General features: G+C 28.5%; 2 protein-coding genes across 5 annotated transcripts in view; one reads left to right on the forward strand and one right to left on the reverse strand.

Annotated features, from left to right (window-relative positions):
• The window catches only part of LOC142319241 (lipopolysaccharide-induced tumor necrosis factor-alpha factor homolog), a 99,462-nt gene extending 91,681 nt beyond the window's left edge, over positions 1 to 7,781 (forward strand). For all 4 annotated transcript variants that reach the window (XM_075356284.1, XM_075356286.1, XM_075356287.1 and 1 more), the window contains exons 3-4: positions 418 to 553; positions 7,076 to 7,781. In XM_075356284.1, coding sequence (XP_075212399.1) covers positions 418 to 553; positions 7,076 to 7,178 — 239 coding nt within the window. In that variant the 3' untranslated portion in view covers positions 7,179 to 7,781. The remainder of the gene's footprint in view (positions 1 to 417; positions 554 to 7,075) is intronic.
• Positions 7,782 to 13,219: 5,438 nt separating this feature from the next.
• On the reverse strand, positions 13,220 to 23,439 carry LOC142319243 (uncharacterized). Its single transcript, XM_075356288.1, has 2 exons — positions 22,198 to 23,439; positions 13,220 to 13,703 (listed from the first exon to the last, which is right to left on the reverse strand). Exons 1-2 carry the CDS (start codon positions 23,284 to 23,286, stop codon positions 13,425 to 13,427), a joined length of 1,368 nt encoding a protein of 455 aa, XP_075212403.1. The 5' UTR covers positions 23,287 to 23,439; the 3' UTR covers positions 13,220 to 13,424.
• Positions 23,440 to 23,741: the final 302 nt, after the last annotated feature.

Here is a 23,741-nt window from a genome sequence, read left to right on the forward strand (position 1 = left end):
TTTATTTATTTTTCTACAAAAGTTGCCTACAGTAACCCCAATTATTGGTCTTATGTCATATTAAGGAAATAGTATTTGGTAAATTTAATTTTTATAGTAATTCGCTGTATTATAGGCAACTATGAAAAAAATTAAAATTAAATTAAAAAATAATTACGATTAAAATTAAATTAATTGATGTCATAGTAGAGTCATCAGAATTTTTGCATTTTAATTTTTATTTTACTATTGCCCTTTAAAATGCTTTCCATTTTTTAATTGTTGAGTTCTACCGTATGGTGGATAAATAGATAAATATTTATCTACTTTTTCTGCTTTCTTTTAAATTTATGATAATTTAACATTAGAAGTTATATTTTTACAAAAAAAAGGTATAAAAGTTTATTATTTTTAATAAGTAAACTTTTTTTGTTATAGGATTGTTAGTACAAGGGCAGTTTGGACCAGCACCATCAAGCTCTATATGCCCATCATGCAATATTCCAGTAATGACAAGAGTAGAACACGAGTCGACTGCTAAAACTCATTTGTTTGCATTGCTTCTATGCATTGTGTAAGTACTTAAATTTCATTAACATTATAAAAAATATATATCTATATACAGAATTTTGAAGACAAGGTAGCAATGTAATGTATGATGCACATTTTTTAAATAAGATCAGTTTTGTATTTGCTGCAGATATATGATGTAAACAGATAATGCATAGCTCAGTTATTTCAATCAATAGTCAACAGTTAGTCAGTTGTTTTGTTGTAAGTCGTCTATATTCATCCATTTATCATTTATAATTCATGATCCCACGGAGCGTTAAGCACAAGGAGTTATAAATAAATAAAAAATTCTGCGATTGAAATTCACAAGCATTATTTATGACATTTACAGGCTGAATATTATGAGTGATGCTATGTTAAGTCGGTGGTGCCATTCGTTTCGACAAGGGCAAACTAATGTTTATGATGATGAACATAGCGTCTGGCTGTCGATGATTTGATTGAAATAGTCGATGAAAAAACTAGAGAAAACTGGTGCTTTACCATATTACAATCGTCTTTGATGTTTCACAATCTTTGATTTATAAAGTTTTGATTTAAAAATTGGGCTGTATAAAATTGTGCGATGGATAGGTGCCGAAGATATTAACCGACTCAAAAAGAGAAACGTTTTGCTACAGCACATATAATTTTTCAGTACTATGAAAATGGTGATGAATTATTTGAACGCATTGTTACCGCAGATGAAACCTGGATTATTATTCGAACATCGAGATAAAGCGGCGGTTGCTGCTACGGTGGCATTCTTCATCATCATCATCTTCACAGAAGTTCAAACAAGATCGGTAAAGAAGCTTATGGCTAGTTTTTTTGGGACAAAGAGGAAGTCTTGCTTGTAGAATTTAGCGATCACAGAACCATCGTGAATGATGTTACGTATTGCAAAACTTTAAAATATCTGAGAAGAGCTATAAAAAACAAACGACATCGGATGCTATCCCGAAGAGATTTGTGTTTTCTTAATGATGCCCAGCCACACAAGTTGTGGCGATTAGGAAAATTTCATTGGAAAATCTTTAATCATCCACTCTATAGTTCTCTGCGATTATTTCCATTTTATTTAATCGGTGGCTTGCATCACATATGTTTGATGATGATGAAAGTCACGGTGGCGGAATTTCTTGAAGAGGGAACGAAGAAGTTAGTGAAATGCTGTGAAAGTTGAAGAAAAATGTACGTAGAAAAACGGTAAATAAATGCCGTTTTTATACATAAGTAATTAAGTTTGTTACAGTTTTTTTTCAACATGGACTTTACTTTAAAAACACATCTTGAATGAAAAAAGTTGCCAGTTATGAGGGCTTTGTCCTCGGCACACTACTACTTAGGAAAAAGGTTTTACAAGAGTGCATTTCATGTATATTGTTAAACATACAACATATCAAACTTGTATGACATATCTTGACTTGAATTGTCAAGATGTGCATAAAATTTAACATGCAAAATTTGACCCTATTAGCATACTTTTAGTTATATAGTATACTGTATAGCTGTTTAACCGATTAGCTAGAATAATAAAACCGTGACATCTAACTTTTTTGTATAGATTTATTGATGATATTCTAGTCTACTACTAAAGAAATTAGAGTAAAATAGTTTTCAATAAATCAGTATGTACACATTGAGAATACAAAAGGATAAAAAGTTACCGGTTTGGTTTAGTGTGTATGTATTTAAAAAAAAAAATCATTCTACACATTACCAAATGGACTAATATTTAATAATTAATTTTTTATTTTGTGAAGGAGGTTCCTTTATGGTCCTGTTATAACTTTTTTACATATAGCTTAATTTGAAGCATTTTAAACAACGTATGAATTACATTTTTGCTACTTTTAACATTATGTTTGTGCAAAAAAAATTCATACTATTAATTCTTTTATTATTAATCCTTAGAAATGGAATGCTATAAATATCATTTTATTATGACAGAACTCTAAAAGTAAAAGAAGTAAATCTGACAACAAAGTTGTTGCTGGCATTGGTCATTTATTTTTTATATTGTGGAAAAATAATAAATAAAAAAGGTTACCTAAAATTTATTTTTTGGGGTGGGGTAATTTATGATTAAATTATCATTATATATTTTAATAAACCAAAAAAAAAATTTTAATCAGTAATTTTTTTTTGATCCCCAATTCCTAAATCACCTTCCAAGAAAATTGTTTTGATTTTTCTACATTTACTATGTTAATTAAAATAAACTAAAAAAAATTTCAGTAAGAAATGTACAACCAATAAAAGGTTACCTAAGTTATTCAGAGTGGGGTTGAATTATAGTAGAATTTTATTGTGATATTATTATTAAAAGTTTATACTATTATTAATAATATTAAAAGTTTAAATACTCCAAAAGTTTTGAAAAATTCAAAAAATTTACATTTTTAAACTTTGATCTGATTTTCCCCCAATATTTCCCGCAAAGTATTTTTTAGGGGTCGCTTGCATTACTAGCATGCCTAGGTAGGCATTAAAAAAAAAATTTGGTTAAAAATAGGCAATAAATAAAAAGATAGCATTTTTTATTTTTGCGGAAGAGGGAATTTTGGGACAATTTTTTTGTTGAAATTGTGAGATTAGCTTGTATGCATGTACTGAATTTATAAAGCGGGTTATGTTTGCAAGATTTAGAGATAATTTACCTCCAGAACCCTCCTCTGCTGGAAATAGACCCCAGAATTTTACCGACAAATTTTTCCATATACATGAAATTTTGTCGCTGTACAAAATTTCATCAAAATCAGTTTATCTGGTTAAAAGTTACTAAGTTTCAAATACACCAACATATACATATGTACGAACATTACTACTGCTTTTTTTTATTTTTTGGGGTCCCTGGGTCATGAAATGTAGAAAAAAAAAACCATTTTTTGACCGATTATCATACTTCCCTTCTTGCAGCACAGCTCTATTGTTAAGATGCCACGAAAGTAATAATAATATGCATTTTTGTATTCTAGGTAACCTTAGCGCACACTTAAGTACAAATAAATGCGTTATTCTAATCGGTACATATACATTTTGGTATTACATTTTTATAAATCACATAAAGAACGGGTTAATATGCTACGCCACAAATAAAAAATAGGAATTGACCCCAGCATTTGCATAGTGGATCAAGGATTACAAATCAACTTAAAAAAAAAAAAAAAAAACATTGATTATAAAATAGAAAATAAGCCTGATTAAAATCCATACTAATATTATAAAATTTAATCGTGCTAATTATATTATTAAGTATATTAGGATAAAAAAAATATTTAAAATTAACAAATATATATATATATATATATATATATATATATTTATTTATAAACCACCAGATACACACATATAAAGCGATAATGATGTTACCTTCAATCTAATATGTTACTAAAAGCTAATGCTATAATTATAAAGTCGGATAAAACTGCAGTAGTAGTGTATGAAGAAACATATTCACAAAATTAATAATTACATAGAAGAAAATGAATTCAGGGAAGTGAAAGACCCTATGAATAAATATTTGAAAATTGTAAGAACATTAATAAACAAGTATAGGAATTTTTCTACTATAACACCAAATTAACATACCGCAGCAGAATTTATCCAATCTGTCCAAAAGTTCCTGCATTATTTGATTTACCAAAAATATATAAACCAGACATACCATTTAGACCATTGATAAACTTTAAAACTGTTCCAATATATATTTCAAAAACAGTGTGATGGCATATATATATATAGGTAAAACTGATAGATTATTTAAAGCAAGATTCTTGGAACATCTAAGAGCATTTAAAAATAAAAAGAAACATTTTTCAAATATGGCAATCACTTGATTTCATATGGACATAAAATTACAGATTTAGTAAATAATCTTAAAGTATTAAAAGTTTGTAATTCTGAAAACTAACAAGCATTTGGAGAAATATTTTATAAATATAAAAATTTTAATTTAATAAATACTGGGTAAATTTTGAGCAGAATGATCTGTTTAAATTGGTAGGCCTGTATAATAGAATTTTAACATCTGACTAATAATTTTAATCAATTATGACATGGTTGATGAAGTACCTCAATGCTAATGTTATAGTATTTTTAATAACCGATGATGAATATAAAGTTTTTGAAAAGGCCTTAGTAGATTGAAGGTAAGATCATTCTTGCTTTATATGTGTGTATCTGGTGGTTTACAAATATTAATTATAGTTCAACACACAGGATAACATGTTTAAAAAATTAATATATATAAAAGAATCTAAAAAAAATCTGATGTGGATACCACATGAATTCCTTGTATGCCTATTAAATTACATATACACAGTTTTTGCTGCACTATATTTAAACTTATTTCATTTGAAAGTGAGATACAATCCTCCAATTCTTATTAAAGTGGACAGTTACACAATTGCTGAAATATTAGTTTTTATTAACATCAAATATTTATACAATTATTAATTCAACAATCTTACATGACATAAGGATAGAGTAAAAGTCCCTTTATTACTCATATTACTAGATCAGTATTCATATCTTTGTGAGTTGCTGATTAACAAGTTTCAGATTTTTGCTGTGTCATATAAATAAAAGTTATAATGATTAAACAATTCTGTTTAGTGAACTGCTGTATACCGCTTACAAATGTTAATCTCAGCCTTGCAGTGTAAAATATTCAGTTTTTATTATTGGATTATTTGGTGAAAAATCAAAAATGAAAAAAACAATCGTACAGGAAAAAGAAAAATAACATGAAGGTATATATCTCAAAAAAACAAGATGTATATGAAGTGAAAGAAAATGTTAAGAACAATTAAGAGGAGAAGATAAATATAAAGTACAAAAAAATTTTAAAACTAGAGAACGTGTATACAAATTAAGATCAGAAGAATTATATCAAACCAGAGAGGGATTAAATGAACAAAAAACAAATGAAATGATGATCAACTCTGACTTACACAACCTGAATATACAATAGTATATTCTACTATTATTGTCCGACAATACAGAGGAGTAATGAAAAAAAGAAGAATTTTTTGCAATTTATTAAGATCTGGAATGTATGCCTTGGTGAATATTGTTGTCTATTTTTCAGCGAGTCTTTATTTAACCTTATATAAAATTAAACAGAAATTCTAGAATAATTAAATAAAACTGAACGAAATTAAACTAGAAAATCCAAAAATAATAGGATTCTAAATTATAATTTTCAATTAATATTAAATAATCAGATGTTTCATCAAATCTATTACATATACAGATATGTAATAATGCCTATTTAAAATACATATACACATTTTTCAAAGTACATAAAATTTTATTTCACCAATAACTTCTGATTTTTTCATATTTATTACTGAATAAATTATTTATTGTAAAACTTTTTTTTTACAATCATGGGTTTAATAATTATTATTAAATCAATATATTTAAATTAAAAAAAAGAAAGGAGATGAAGTCTGATGTGCCTTCCCTTGTAAGATCTAAATATTTTATTAATTAAAGTTTTATTTTGCTGTAACTCTGGAACCGGTGAAAATAAGTACCACTTATGATATATTGTTGAAAAGCTGTCGATGAGGGCTTATTACTGCAGTTAATAAAATGTCCAAAATCCAAATTTTTTTGGACACTGTTGGTCAGTCGATTGCAATCGAAAGGGGAGGGCACAACTAGATGTTACAGCAGTTCTAAATAAAAAATTTCAGCATCCTATGGCTAATCGTTTCTGAGTTAGGCAAGATATGTACAAATGTTCATACAGACAGTCATGTGGAAACTAGTCAAAATGGATATTTTCATTGAAATTTGAAATCCAAAATGTTTCGCGATCACAATACTTCCTTTATTTCATACAAGGAAGTAAAAGTGACAAAATAATTTGCAATTCAGAAGGAATGAATGAAAATTATTTCAGTTCATTTATGTACACATTAAGCAGAATGAAGAAAATTCTGGTGTTTTAATAAATATTATTTAAAAATTCATCGACAGTAATATTGTTACCATAAAAGAAAATCTTATAATTGTATTTTAAATAAATACACGGGAACATTTTTCAAATGATTTGATAATTTATTAAAATGGCAACATAGAACCTGAAGACCTTAAGCTTTCAAAATAAATATTTAATAATGATAAGTTTAACGATTTACTAAAAATCATTTTACAGTTTATCAAAATCTGCTCCAACCTTTTTTATGATACTACTTCATGTGTCTACCCGAGCATCTATTAATGACAATGTAAATGTTCTTAATATTTATTACTGAAAGGACTGTCAAAGAATGTTTACTTTTTGTCATATTTTTTTAATAAATCTCATTAGCAGATTTTTGTGTTTATTTGTGTATAAGGAAATGGTACAGAGACAAATTTTGGTAATATTATAAGCCCCACTACATTGCACAATTTATACAGAACCACTTTATGCAAAAGTATGAGCGTTTTCTACATATTTATTACAAAAATTATAAGCTTATTGTCTGATTTTGTATGTATGTATACACAATTGTTAATCTAATCAAACATTTGATTGTTCCAGATTTTTTCCATGCGTTTGTCTTCCATACTGTATGGACTCTTGTCAGGCTACAAATCATTACTGTCCAAACTGTGGAGCTTACTTGGGAACCTATGATCATTAAAAGAAAACTACTTCATACTAAAATCAATTGTATTTTGCTGATCATATTAAATATAATTAATTTTTAATCAAATATTGAGAAGTTTTCAAAGATATGAACATAAAATATTTGGCATGTCCAAAATACATATTAAATTCAATTTCAAAGAATGAAATCTGCTAAGTTTCATAATTTATCACTTATAAAAAAAAGTAAGTTTTTTGTTAATTATATGTGCTTACTATAAACAATAAGATAATATCATTGTGAAAAATATGCGAGCATGCGCCTCTGTGATAAATGAATATGCAATCAGTACGGTATAACTGATGTATATCAAAATGATATACATGACTACTGATGTATTTGCAAAATAGTGACTGCAAATATACATAATTTCTTTAATTATAATCTCTTTAATGGTATGCTTATGAAAACTTTGATAACAAAATTTTATTACCGCAAAAATATTTTGTTAGATAAAAAATTACTTTTGCAATCATAAAATTTTTTGTATACTAAGTGTACTTACTGTAATAAGTATTTTTATTTATACTTGATTTTTGATTATTATTACTAGTTTACTATAAAATAAACAACTATTATATTACCTATTTTTCATTTCTTTATATATAATTATAATAGTAAATATTATATTCAAATAAAAATACAATTTTATAAAATCTGTTTATTTAGTTATATTTTACTCTCACAAAAAATGATTGCATATGATAATTAACCAAACTTATCTGTTACTTTCCTCGCTATATAGTTACTGTATACACTATACTAAAAAGGGAAACCAAAAGAAAATTAAAACAAAATATGTGATATTCTCTATGTAACATCTGAGGAAAGTACTATGTATTGAAACAGTTCATTTTTAAATACTGTGAAAATAGAAAATCATATTTTGTTTTCAGTTTCTTTTTTTGTTATGATGGATTTTATCAAGTAAAGACTTCATCCATCGATTATATAAGGGAATGTATGCTAATTACCTTAGATTCTGTATTGGGTTATTTGAAATCTATGTTTCATGACCACCTCTAATGAAAAAACACAATTGTAACATTGAAAAATTTCTGAAGGATGTATGTATGTAAGAATGTTTTTTACTTGGTATCTCTAAACTGAATTGACTAATTAGGATGAAATTTGACATAGTAATATGAGGCACTTACCACTTAATTTTGATCATTATTGGTCAACGGGGCAAGTAGATACAAATCTTATAGGTCTTGCAGCTCAAATAGCACGGTTTTTAAAATAATTTAATACACCTTAGGTAGCTAAAATACTTTCCGATAGCTTTTGGTCTTACACAAATCCCTGTAAAGGGGTGGGGGCAAAAACCATTTTTTTTTAGTAGTTTCTGGACTCAAAAAAAGTTTTTGAATAAATTCCAGTTCACATACTATAGTAACCAGATGATTCCATTACATTGGTATGTGAATTTTATTATATATTTGATTGATTTTATTCAGAATTGAAACAAACATAATAAGCTTAATTTTTTGTTGATGGTTATAATTTTGCTTAACATCTTCAAACTGGATTAACTGAATATTATACAATGAGTTCTAAATACCGGTCATTGATTCCATTTAATTTTGGTTAAGAATGTTCAATGGGTGGTGGGTGGGAAGTACAGTTATTATGGATCCCGTATTTCAAAATTTTACGCAGAGTAAAATAACCTTTTTCCATAAATATCTTGTAGAATGCCAATATATTTACTTAAAAGGTAGGGACAAGGTGCATTTTTTCACTTTTTCATATATCATACAATTTCCTTATTTATTAGTTAAATTAGATAACATTTAAAAAAATCTATAAGATTTTGTTTTGTAGTCAATCTGTCAAGGGTGGGGTAGCCTATAATTGGGATTAATTAAATACCTTGATAACGGTTTAGCATGTAATATTGAAATGTGGCATGACATACTGGATGTCAGAAATACTGATTGTATAATTTTTGAGTCAAACAAACAAGGGATGGAGTAATTTATATACAGGACTAATTGTGTACTTCAATAATTTGACATACACATTTTAAATTTTGTTTAGTTATAAAGATTAGTATCTGTAAAAAACTTATTAATAATTTCCCCTCTAAGTTGACGGCAAAGCCTATGGTAGCTAGTCACTAGTTTTTGTGTACTGTACTTTAAAACACCATTTACATGATATGTAAATGTTTTTAAAACTTATAATTTTATTACTAATGTCAACCCCCACAATGGAGTGGCAGCTTCTGCCTTTCATCTGGTAAGATGTGGGTTCAAATCCCAGTCAAGCTTGGAATTTTTCACAAGGAAAACAAATTTATTTTTTATTAACAGCTGTAATTGTGTAATTAGTTTATAGTTGTTTGAAAATGTTAATAAGTTTTAATAACTTTCAGTTGTGATATGGCATATCCAGAACTGGTTACCTAATTTGGCAACAGTTAATTGTGCAAATGAGTATAATCCCAACTGAAAAAATGTTATTTTCAAGATACCTGTGTAAATATAAATCGATGTACTTACATATACAGGTGGTGATTTACTGCATTATGCAGATGCTTTGGCAGCTCATTCTTCATTTAAAAATAAAGAACAAAGTACTTATATGAGGATCATTCAATAATTAACAGACAAATAGCTGTACAACAAAAATGGTTTATTAAATAAATACAATTTCTTTGCTTACTTTTCCGCATAATCCCCAGAAACTTCTCTGCTCTTGTCCTATGTTTTTAAAAATTCTTATCCCCTCAGCAAAGAATTCTTTACCTTGATCTTGATGCCAGTTTTGTACTTTTCTCTTTACCTCTTTGTTGTCGTTGAACTTGATGCAAAGCTTCTTTCATTGGACCAAACAGACAAAAATCCAGAGGCAAGATCAGGGCTGTAAGGAGGATGAGGTAGGAGCTCCCAACCCATTTTGCCAGTAGTTTCCAGCTTCAGTTGTGTCGTATGAGGTCATCGAGCAGTGTCTTGAAGAAGCACGTGTTTCCTCTTGAACGCGGTGTTGACTTTGTTTTGTCATGGCCGAGTAGTACAGGCTATTCATACAAGGTCTGTAAATAAAGTAATGAAACTATTTTTTTTTTGGCAGCCTAAGTGGCAATACTAAAGTTACTAGTAAACATATGGTTATATTTACAGTTGATTTATATTAGGTATTAATATTTTTTGTCTATTGTTGCCATGTGAGATGTAAACAAATTTTCCCTTGAAACGAATTTTTGTTGCGAGTTATAAAAATGAGTGATACTAATTATGAATAACATTGTGCAATAAAGTTTTATGTTAAACTCAATGAGAATGCTACTGAAACGTTTTCAAAGCATTTTCAGATGGCCGGGAATCAGTTGCAGACAATCCACACTCTGGAAGACTGTTAATGTCAAAAAGTGACGACAATGTTGAGCGAATCAGATATTTGATACGGTACGACCGGCGATTAACTGTCATAATGATCGTAGAACAATTGAATTTGAATCATACCACAGTCCATCAGATTTTGACAAATGAATGGACATGAAAAAAGTTTATGCAAAATTGGTCCTAAAAAAACTCACTGTTAAATAGAAGAACAACAGGGTGGAAGTGTGCTGCTGCGATCTTCTAGGGCGAATTGAAACTGATCCTGATTTTCTAAAAAAATTTATTATTGGTGATGAATCTTTGATATTTGAGTACGACCCAGAAACAAAATGCCAGAGCAAGTGGCACACTTCAAACTCACTACATTCCAAAAAAGCTGAGAAAATCAAGACCATGCTAATTTGTTTCTTCTATAGTAATGGCATTGTCCATAAGCAGTTTTTGCCTACAGGACAGACTGTAAATTAATATGTTTACCGAGAAATTCTTGAAATACAGAAAAGAGTAGGGCACATGAGACCAACCATCAAAGACAACTGGACGCTTCATCATGACAATGCACCCTGTCACTCTGCACTCTTAATTAATGAGTTTTTGATAAAGAAAAACATTCCTGTAGTTCCTCAACCACCTTATTCACCTTACTTGAGTCCCTGCGACTTTTTCCTGTTCCTGACTTTAAAAAAACACCTCAAAGGACACATTTTGGAACAGTAGAAAAAAAAATTTAATCGACTATCTGAAGGATATTCCGAATTCTGAGTTCTAACACTGCTAGAAAAGTGGGAAAACCGTTTGAAGTATTGCTTGGATTCCCAAGGGAACTATTTTGAAGGTGATAGGGTCCATGTATAATTAGATTGTAAATAAAAAGTTTTTCTGAATCAGTCTCATTACTTTATTTACAGACCTCAAAGTGCATTGCTCCTCCAGATAATCACAGAAAATTGGACCATGGACACTCCAAAAGATGGTTAACACCTTACCAGTTGATGGTTGTGTTTTGAATTTCTTATGAACAGGCAATTCAGGGTTTCCACTGCACTGCAAGTCAAATGTAAAAAAGTGCATTTTTTGATGGAAGTCAAAGAATACACTTTCAGAAAAATGAGTTTTTTGACAACTTATTGGAAACATGTTTATTTTTGACTAATTTACTATAGAATTAATATCACAGGCCCTACCTACATGCCACTGTACGTAGTAAGGATGACTTAATTTGTTCCTGCTGCAATATTAATTGTCTTAATGTTTTATTTGGATAATACATACACTGCCGATAACCAATGTTTGATTATAAACTCATTGAAAAAAAGAAAGAAGGCAGTGAATTGTTGCTATACTTTATACAGATTGCTCAAGTTATCAAAATGAAGGAAACTTATAAAATTATGTTAACTTAACATATTAAGTATATTGAACATTTATAGCAAATCTGCAGTTAATGGACTATTTCTCGATCTGCAAGGTGGCTTTACAAAATATGTTGTTTTTTGAGTTAATAAAACAGTTTTATAGTTATCGATCAACATTACTTAATTAAAAGACCGGCCAAAAGAGATAAATTTCACTCTAGGACACAGTGTGTTTAAAAATCCTTACTCTATTTGTTGTCATAAATAGTTATTTTACAACCTTTGCTTATAAAACTAGAACTAATGAATTTTGTGAAAATAGGAAGTTGTAAATATTTAACTAAATTTTTCCATAACTAAGTAATGGTAAATTGAAAGATATGTAATCATTGTGCTTGAAATCAGAAAATTACTATGCAGATATATTCTACATCTATTGAATCCTAAGGAACTAGCAGCATGGACATCAATGTAAGATGTTCAAGGATTTCTCAGAAAAAAAGCTGAAAACTATCTGCTAATGGAGAAACTTAGTTAACCACAAAAATTTATAGAATGTTATTTACAACCATTTTTTTTTATATTCTCATCTTTTCTCTGTAAATTTGGGCTATATATGAATGAACAAAGAGACAGGTTCCATTAAGAACAGAAGCTGCATTATTGTGGTAAATGAGATGAATCTGTGGTGAGTGACTACTGATTTTTAACTTTGTACATAAAAGACAAAAATATTTCTCATTAAAAAGACCTCAGTTTTTACAAAATATAGGTAAAAATTTATATTTCATTTATTTCTGACGCTTTTGAAATGATAGTTATTAGAAATAAAATGAAGCGATTACAAAAATTGTAATCTCACAAATTATAAAACATTTAGATCATACAGTTATAATATGCCTGTAATTTCGGAAGTATATAAAACTCTAACAAGATCAGGCAGTCAAGTTTACAATGTAGACTTGAACCCAAGACCTCTCAATTGTGAGCTTGGACCAATTTGCTGCTGCTGTAATTACAAATAAGCTCCCTGAACCACTTAAAAATCTTTATATGGAGTTTACTCCAAAATAGAGTCAATTTGGTAGTTGCCGTTTTGGACTTTGGTGACCCCCACCTTTTACTATCCTACCCTTGTAAGGATGATAGAGAAAAGCTGATCTGATTTTAAGGTTCAGTATAAAAAGTAGATTCAGTTCACTTATTTGTGTTTCAGTTCCAAAATTTTAATTTGTAAACTAATGTTACAATTAAAAATAATTTTACAAGTTCTATAAAACAAAAAAATTAATTAATGGAAAAGGAACTAAGAATAAAAGGTTTTCAAGGCTTTTAACAGCAAGATATAATAATTGTCAATATTAAATGAATACATAAATAATTTATACATGCAATTTATTTAATGCAAAATAGGTAAATTCTAAAAGTGTAATTCGGTTTTTTTATGATAACATGTACATCATTACAAAAAATAATTTAATGACAAGGAATAATAAATACAAAATGAGTTAACACTAATAAAAATGACATCAAACCTAGTTTTCACGTCTTTTTTCAATTTCTGGTGGTACATACTCAGCATCAACTGCTCTCTTTTTCTTTATTTTACCACGCCATTTTATACTAGGTGTAATTGTCTTCTTTTCGATCATTAAATCTAATTTACTTTCATTATCAAAGAAAAATAATTCTTCTTCCTTTTCCTTGATCTTTTGTTTAGAAGCTTCAATTTCTTGTAAAGTCTTTTCACGTTTCATATTTTCTATATGCTCATTAACTAATCTCTCACGAAATTTTTCCCAATCTTCATACACCTAAGTATAAAAATAATTACAATTTAAAATAAGTAACAAAAAACATCCATCAAATAAATTATACTGTATACGGATTTACACAAGAGAATATTCCATTATTCAAATGGAGTAATCATTTTACACAGTGCAACATAAAAATAAAATAATTATTATCAATAGGTAAATATTAAAAGAAAGAATATTATTAGCATATAAACATATTTTATTAATAAAGTATGGCAATCCATAAATAACTTTTCAACAATAAAACACAAAAATGAAACTTAGCAAATGCTCCTACCTTAAATTTTTTGGCATGTGACCGTTACTTGGAGTGTACTATAGAGTGCTTTTGAAATTGGTTGTGAAAAACATTAAATGATCGTCATTTTGGTAAAGGTGTCACTGGCTAAAGTTTTAATGTCAATATCTTTCAATCTCTTTAAAATAATGTGCCACAACTCTACCTGTTCCATTTAAAATTTTTGAGTTGTTCTCATGGGTTTGGGGATGTAAAAATACATATAAATAAATCATAATTTAATTTTTCTAAATTTAATGGTTGAAAATTTAATACATTATGAACATTGTACATATAGTTATACACAAAGAATGTAAAAACTTTCAAGGCATGTTGTATGAAAATAAAGAAGAAAAGGTCATAATAAACAAAGATTTGGAAACGCTTCATCAGCAAGTATTAGCTGGTGAAAGATTTTGCTTGATTTCTGTACCTTATATAAAATTAAGCCAGACTGTAATTATTGGGAGCCAAATTAAATAGTAAATTTAGTTTTATATGATAAATCTGACCAGGAAAAATAGGTCCCAGAACTGTATTTTTAGTAATTTTCAATAAATCAGTGGTAAAAGACAAACAACAAGCTTTGTTAAAAACTTTTATGTGTTTATTACCCATTTAACAAAATTATTATATATCAAACATATTAATTGTGTTTTTTTGATCCCAATTTTTTGTTTTCTACCACAAGATTTCTCAAAAACGACTAAAAAACAGTTCTGGGACCTATCTTTTTTCATTTTTAAGGTAAAATTTCAAATAAAACCACAAAATTTAACCCTTCTTGTCCAGAAAGTTTGTAAAATTCTCCAAGAATCACCCAAACCAGTGGGGTTTTTCACAATTAAGTGATGGTAAATTGAAAGAGGAAATATTTATAAAGGGCTGAAATCCAAAAAAATTATACATGACCATATATATTCGCTAGCAAATTAATCCTAAGGAACTAGCAGCATGGAAACTGTTCATAGATGTTCAAGATTTTCTTGGAAACAAATCTAAAAATCATGAACAAAGACGAATACAAAATTTTAGGCTGAAGAACTATTTTTCCATATTCTCATTTCATCTCAGTGTGTGTGTGTGTGTGTGTGTAAATATATATATATATATATAAAAGTTTATTATGGATTTTATTTTGCTTCCATTACCAATTTTAATTACTTAACCATTAAAAAAGTTTTCTCACTAGTTCATTTAAAATCTTTTACATAAACAATGTTACTGTCGATGAATTTTTAAATAACACTGTTGGAGACTGCTTTAAATAAATGCATGCTTTATGATCAGCAGTTTAAACATAATTTAATTAATCAATTAAGAACTCTTGCATTCAGCATGTACTCACTCTCTTCGTTGTCTTTTCTACACTCTGCTTCCTACTTATACTATAGATTGATAGACCAAAACAATATAAGTTCAGTAACCAACAATTCGACTGCATCACAAAACCCTCCCTCAATTGAAATGTTTACAACAAAAATAATATATACAATACATTTGACAACCTTACAAATATAACATCACATTAGATATATATTACAACATAACACCAAAAATTTAGTAATGCCAACAAAAAACACAATGAACTTAAAAATATCAACAAAAATAAAAAGAAATATCATTTCTTACTTTTCATTTAACATTAACTTTTTTAATTTTTCAAATGAAACTTTAACAAATGGCTTCGTGAGTATGTCAACCACTTGAACATCCAATCATACAAAATGTAATTTTATAACTTGTTTAATTTTCTCTAGAATAAAATAATACTTAATTTCAATGTGCTTTAACCATTTACACTGCTCGCAAGTTTTACTCATTCATATAATAAACAAACTGTCCTCAAATAAAAGTACATCAAAATTACTTGAATTTTCCATTACATCAAAATAAATAAAAATATTTTGAAACCAACTAGCCTCACTGATACAATAACTGAAGGTTACATATTCTGCCTCAGTATTCAACACAAGACTATTTCTTTGAAGACCTAGTAAAATTAAAAATTTTAAAACAATGTCCACCAGTGGACTTTCTGTCCACCACTGGGGTGGTGCACCATCTTAGTCAACATATACAAAACCTTTGATAATATCAGTAGAAACATTTTTACTATAACACTCTTTTTAGACATATTAAATCATTACTAGCACAACTTTGGTATCTGCTTGGAATACTAATATTTGCACACAAATCTAGTCTGCTGTGTGACATTGCATACATATTAAAACCTATTAATTTTTTTAACTAATTTTCTATCTCAGTATTTACTGGTTTTTCTCTTGGCTAACAATTATGATCAAAATTATTATCCACTGGTGTAGAGACAGTTTTACAATTAAACATACTGAAACATTTTAGTAAATTTCTTAGATGATTAATTTGATTCAACGTTATCATGTCTTTTAAACTCTGTTCTACAGTAATATCTAAATAAAATTGAATTTGAACCAAATCTTTCATTTCAAAATTAAAAACATTAATTTCTTGCTTATGTGAGCCCATGATAATGAAGTCATCAACATACATTTTTAAAACATTAGATCATCTGAAACACAAACAGTAATATCATTATTTGACCTTAAATTCTGAGATATGAATTCATGAAATTTATCATACCAGCATTTGGGAGAATTTTTTATCATAAATTGTTTTCTTAGGTTTGCACACTTTATCATTTGGTAAATTTCAGTTTTCAGGTAAACACATAAATATATTTTCTTTCAGTTCGTCAAGCAAAAAGGGGCTACAGACAACCATTTGCATACAGGCCAGTCAAAATTTATACCAAAATCTAAATGTATTTAATTTGGCTACAGGAGAATAAACGATCATATATTGGTCCTTTTTGCACGAACTAACCTGGCGATTAACCTAGATTTAAATTGAATTACTTTTTCTTGTTTTTACCTTGTTGATTTCAACTCAACCTCCATAACATCCTGCCACTGTTTAGCAATAACTTAGCTTCTTCATATGATCTTGGTTCTTTAAGGTCAGTTACACTAACAAAGACAGCATAGTCATTATATTTAACTGCAGGCTGTAGCTGATCCCTAGAACAAAGCTGTCTGCTATCAGTAGGACGTTCAGGAAACTTCTTTCTAATAGTCACTTCCTTAATTATGTTTTTAACATGTTCAACTTCAGATGTAGGTTATTCTTTCCTTTTCATGTTGACATTACAATAAAAAAAAAAAGAAGAAATTATTCAGTTTAGATGGAACAAAAATAAAATTTATTTCTAACGCTACTGCATTCATATCTGGAAAATAAACTCTCAGTCCTTTTGTACTTTTACCATAACCTACAAAGATTCCTCTTCTACTTTTAAGATCAAGGTTCTTTCTTTTGTATTTATATATAAGCACCCACACTTCTGTACCAAACTGTGGTTTAATTTTTTTTAAAACAAAATTTTACTTATTATTCCATAATTCAATTGGTATTTTAACTTTCACTGTACCTGTCCCAGTTCTATTAATTAGATACACAGCTGTATTGCAGCTCCAGCCCAAAACAACTTATGTGTTTTGTTGCCATCATTGTTCTAGCTACCTCAATGATCATACACATTTCTCATTCAGCATGACCATTCTGTTCAGGATTATAAGAAACAGTAGTTTGCTGAGTCAAAAGTTTTCGCACATTTCCATTAACTAATTTATTTCCATTATCTGTTTTCAAGATTTTAATTTTCTGACCCATTTGATTTTCACACAGTTTCACAAAAAGTTCAAGCTTATCATAAACTTCATGCTTATGTTTTAAAAAATACACCTATCTATAATATGAATAGTCATCTTTCGATAAAAACATATAACAAGAGCCACCTATTGAGTCAACTTCCATAGGACCACATCGACATAGACCAGACACGAATGAGTCACGATGTTGTTTTCCCTGCACACAGGCTTTGCACAACAAGGTTTCATTTTTATCTTCACACATACCATTTTGATTAAAAAAAACTTTTCACATGATTACAATTTTTATGTGCAACTTTCACGCCACCAGATCAAAGATTTTTCATTTGAGTTCATATAGCATCATTAACCATACATCTTGGTCTACAAAATTCTGGTTATCTATCCAAGCAACAGGTCATACGAAAAAATTTATTTGACCGTCAAGCCACTGCACAAACTTGATTTGTTTCCTTGTAAATTAATTGTGCTTCTTAGCCATCTTCAAATAAAAGGCATTATCCAGAGTCTTGCCCTGTTAGAAAAGATTCATCTTTAAATCAGGTATGTAAAATTAGATTGAAATCAGGTCTTCATAATTAAGAACCTTTGTCCAACATATGATTTAATAAAAATAGTAGCAATACTAATTGCAGTCATTACTGAACAATCACCTATTCTTACTTGTTTTGGTTCATTAAGCTGTAAATACTTTCCATACATCTTTAGATTATGACACATATGCTCAGATGCTCCACTATCAAGATACAATTCTGTGTACAAATTCATCTCATGGTGAATTTAACCTTACTCCATTTAAGGGAATTCTTTCATTTGAATCATTTACATTTTGTTTATTTGCCTCTAGCAATTGTTTTTGAAGAAACCAACAATCTTTTAATATATAGGCTCTTCTTATGACACAAATGACACACAATATCTTTTATTTTTCATAGAACTTGAATAAATCATACGCTGATTATTTCCAACCTTTCCACAAAAAAAACATTTGAGACTACACTTATTTACATTAACAGTTAATTCCACAATATATTCAATAGATTTTAAATGCTTTTCTTCAATCAACAATCTAATTGTTAAACAGCTTGGAGTTTGTTGATTTTCAGCCACAGATTTCCAGACAAAATGCTTTCACTGATCCAGCAGACATAATTATTTTTGTAATACCCATTTTTTTAGGTATTTCTTCTTTCTGCTGCTTAATAGCAGCAGTAAAATTTTAAATTTTTAATAGAAAGTCCATAACCATTTTCAAACTTCAAATTAAAAAATTACTGCTGTAATATATGAATACTCACACTTGATTGACGCTCATAGATCTTTTTCAGTTTATTTCAAATTTCATTTGCAGTTTTGTACATTCAAACTTTCGACATAGGCTTGGATTCCATGCAAGTATTACTAACACTCCCTGTGCGCGTGCATAATTAATTTCAATTCGGCAGTTTTTGAAGCATCTGGTTTTTGTAATCAAAACCATACTACCAATGGAGAACAACTTACAGTTATAACACAAATTGTGTTGGTAATGTCGAAGAGATATTTAGCTATCAATACTACTTTCACCTGGAACTTCCAAGTGTTTGTTATTTTGTTTAACTTCATAAACTACTGTGATTCCATACTGAGGTTATCCACACAGTCACGTCTAAGACAATGATCCAACAAAATTTTCACAACCTCTGTTCACAGTTATATGCCTGGGCCCATAACCTGCTGCAGACTGCTTAAAATAAATACAGAATTACAACCCGCAGTTTACTTAAAATACAATTTAATATATCAAGTAAGAACTCTCATGTACAGCATGCACTCTCTCTCTTCATTGTCTTTTCTACATTATGCTTCTTATCAATGTTCGTTCACTATTGATACTTATACTATTCCCCAATATAAATCAAAACGATATAAGTTTAGCAACCAACATTTTGACTGAACACAATCCCTCAATTGAAATGTTTACAACAAAAATAATACATACAATACAGCTGATAACCTTACAAATATAAAAATATCACATTAGATATGAATCATACCATAGTTACTAACAAACATTTTGATTGTATCACAACAAATACTAATCAAAAAGTCTAAATTAAAAAAAAACTCAATTCTGTATTCTGTTTAAACATGTACATGCTCAAATATTTTTGATTAAAACCTTCTGAATTGTGAATTACTTTGTAATTATTTTTTATAATTAATATCTTCATGTATTTACCTTAGGATTATTGCATATGACTATTTTAGATAATTAATATGGACTTTAGCAACATTTATTTTTTAGGTCACATGATCAAGAATTTACCATTGCTTTTACCTTAATCCATTCAGGCAAATTTCTGACTGCGATCAAGCAAATTCTTTTATCCATGCAGTAGCATATCTACTCGTTCTTGAAAATGATCTATACAATACATTATTATGCACTAATGAGAATAACAGCTTTATTTGCTTATTTATCAATAAAAATCTGTTATCAATAAAAAGATGTAGTAAGGGCAATTGAAAACATTATGACACTAGTGGAAAATTGTTTGTAAAAAAAAAAAAAAAATTGTTTTATAAAATTATAACTAAAAATAATATTAAAACAATAAAAACTGTAATTGATTTCATCTTGAACAGGTATAAAGGAATTTAAAAAAAACACTGATACAATTACATTAAATTACAATGAATTACTGCAAGAGACATTTGATTAATATTATATTTTTGTATCTAATATTTAATTTAGTCTACACAATATTTATGTATATATCTGTTTTAGAATTCTATAAAATTAAATGCTTACAGACTAAATTAAAAAAAAAAATAAATTTGAAAAACTGTATATGGATAGTTGTTTTAGTGACTGAACACAAAATTGCCTCACAATTAAATCAATTACCTGTTTACAAGGGCAAAACAAAAATAAACAAAAAGATCTACACATAATGAAAATCTATCAGTTTAATGAAAACTCAAGGTTGGTACCATAGCACATGTAGTAACAGACTTGAGAATGTGGACCACCAAAACTGAATTAGGCAGTCAAAGAAATAAATCTTAATCTTTTATTTTAATGGGTACATAATAATACATTATGCAGATCATATCAGGAATGGGTAGACAATGCTATTCCATAGATAAAAAGAAACTGCCCCAGAATTTTCCTGAATTGATCAAGATAAACCATGGTAAATTTTGATCAGGGCATCATCACAAAATGTAGACAATCTATTTTAAAATTAAATATAATTGTTAATATATGGACATACAAATATAAAAAAATAACAATAAAATAATTCCCAATCCAAAACGATCTAACCAAAATTAATTCGAGTGCATATTTATATACACAACGGAATGAAATACAAAAAACTTTATCTGGATACCAATGACTTCCTTGTACGCCTATTAAATTAGATATACACATTTTTTTTAAATGAAAAGTACATAAAATTTTATTTCATTATTAACTTCTGATATTTTTTTCATATATTTTGTTTTTGTTACTGAATTATTTTATTCATTGTAAAACTTTTTTTACGTTGAGGTTAATAAATTATTAATAAATCAATATATTTAAATTAAAAAAAAAGGAGATGAAGTCCAATTCGAACCGATGTGCCTTCCCCTAAGATCTAAATATTTCATAATTAAAATTTTATTTGGCTAGCTTTTTTGGACACTTTTGGTTCAGTCGATTGGAATCAAAAGGGGGAGGTGCACAACTAGATGTTACAACAGCCCTAAATCCAAAATTTCAACATCCTGTGGCTAATTGTTTTTGAGTTACACGAGATACATACATACATACAGATATCATGCATAAACTAGTCAAAATGGATTATGGCATGGTCAAAATGAATATTTCTGTTGAAATCTGAAAACAGAGATTTTTCACAATCACAATACTTGCTTTACTTTGTACAATGAAGTAAAAATTCAGCTTTTTTTAAATTTTCGGTCTTCGTGGCAGCTTTCGAGGTCCTGGGTTCAAATCCCGGTTAGGCATGGCAATTTTTACATGCTACTTATCATTCATCTCATCCTCTGAACAAACACCTAATGGTGGTCCCGGAGGTTAGAAAATGCTGTAGGTTTTTTAAAAATTAGTATTATTTAAATCTTCATAAACAGAATAATTTTATTTTTGTGAAAGAAAATCCTTCAATTGTATTTTAAATAAATTGGTGCAATTTAAATGGCTCAGTAATTTAATAAAAATGTCAACTGATATATGATGAATTCCTTTTAGCCAAAGTATTTGTACAGAGCTTATATGAAAACAGTTCTGTTGCCCAATTAGGTAAAGGTGGATTTTCTTCTTTAAGAAAAAGTTAACATTTTAATATTCTAATCAATCAATCAACCTTTTTGGACGCCAAACAATAACTTGATAGCCCATTTTTGTGTTTTGAAAAAATTGCCTATTATTTGACTAGTCAAATATGCTTATTACTATTTGGGTCTATATATAATGAGTTCTAAATTATGACTAATAAAAAAAATGATTTACCTTATTTTGATCTTCCGTACTTTTTGTTTCAAGTTCTTTTACAACTTCTTTCATTTTATTTTCTGTTGCTTTCAAGAAATCTTCTGAGGAAAGAGAATTAGAAGCTTTTAATTTTGATAAAAGAACATTAAGTTGTTCTTCATTTTTTATCACTTCACTTTGTTCACTTCCTTTATTTTCTTCAACAAATTTTGAAATTAAAGAAATGCAGTCTTTATATATGGTTGGCGTATCTTTAGAATCTAACAAACTGTTAATATACTTTTCTAGTTTATCCCATTTATCATGGAGAACGTACCCTAAAAGTGTATATGATCGTCCTAAAACATCAGGCGTTTCATTTCCTATCATCCATAGAGTTTTACCAACAAGATGATTAGGATCTCTTAAATCAAAATGATCATCAAAGTACGGATTTCTAATGTAACGTACACGTAACTTAATTTCTTCTTCGTCATCTTCATCTTTTTCTTCAGGTTCTGTTTGTTCTGATATCCAAGGGGCTGGATTTAAAATATACTTATGACAAGCAAATAATGACATATATTTAACTAATGGATGTGAAAAATCTTCTTGTACCATTTGAATAGCAGCAACTTTAGCAGCGTTTTTAAAATTTTCTTCCTTTAAAAACTTGTTCAAAAGTAATATACAACAGTAGTCATCCATAAATATCCCGTAATTTAGTCTATCATCTAATACTCTTAACAATTCATCAACGTTTCCAAAACTTAACATAATTCGGATAAATGCATGTTGCGTAGATGGCAACAGATTCATAGCTTCAGGACTTAACCTCAGTTTATGAATTACATCTTCTACTTCCTCTATGTGAGAATTATCGACGATAGAGTTAACAAATAAATCAATATCTAATCCGTTAGCCTTTCCGAAATGAAGAAACTGGTTTTCGATTTCGTAGAAAATATCGGATGGCTTTATTTTCTTAATAAGAGGCGATTCAAGACGCTTATTCCACATCTCTTCGCATTCGAACGCCTTGGTTAAATACTTACGTACATGAGGATTCCTCGACAAAAATTTATATTTTGGAATACTTCGTGCACATATCTGCACTGTCCTTAACATTTTAAAACGAATTCCAGTTTTTAAAATATGTATCACACAAAACTTAAAAAGAAATATACTTGATTCACATAACCTATTCGTACAAAAAACTAAAAATACGCTCAAAAATATAGCACGAAACCTCGCTTACCGTATGATACTAACACTGACAGGTTAACCAAAGAGATTACAAAACTATATCAAATGATTACTTATAGTAAATACACCGGAGTAGAATCAATTTGTTCTGATTTTCATGATAGTATGTTAAGGAAGAATAAACCTTAAGATGTTATAAATTGTTTGATTAATGAAAGAACGGTAGAGAAAATATACATCATACACGTATAACTAAATCACCTTTATATGTCATTAATGATTATTTTAAAATTAAAAATACTTAACTTTATTTACAAATCTAATAAATTAACTATAATTTAACGTTAAGTAAATTTTTTTCGTTAGTTATTAAAAAT

The sequence above is a fragment of the Lycorma delicatula genome, chromosome 2, assembly GCF_047948215.1.
Source record: "Lycorma delicatula isolate Av1 chromosome 2, ASM4794821v1, whole genome shotgun sequence".
NCBI lineage: Eukaryota > Metazoa > Arthropoda > Insecta > Hemiptera > Fulgoridae > Lycorma > Lycorma delicatula.

Excerpts from the sequence above, each read along its gene's own strand:
- LOC142319243 (XM_075356288.1), bottom strand. The coding sequence starts at position 23,286 with ATGTTAAGGACAGTGCAGATATGTGCACGAAGTATTCCAAAATATAAA. Across the intron at positions 13,704-22,197 it reads GTACGGAAGATCAAAATAAG|GTGTATGAAGATTGGGAAAA; the intron begins GTAAATCATTTT and ends TTTTATACTTAG.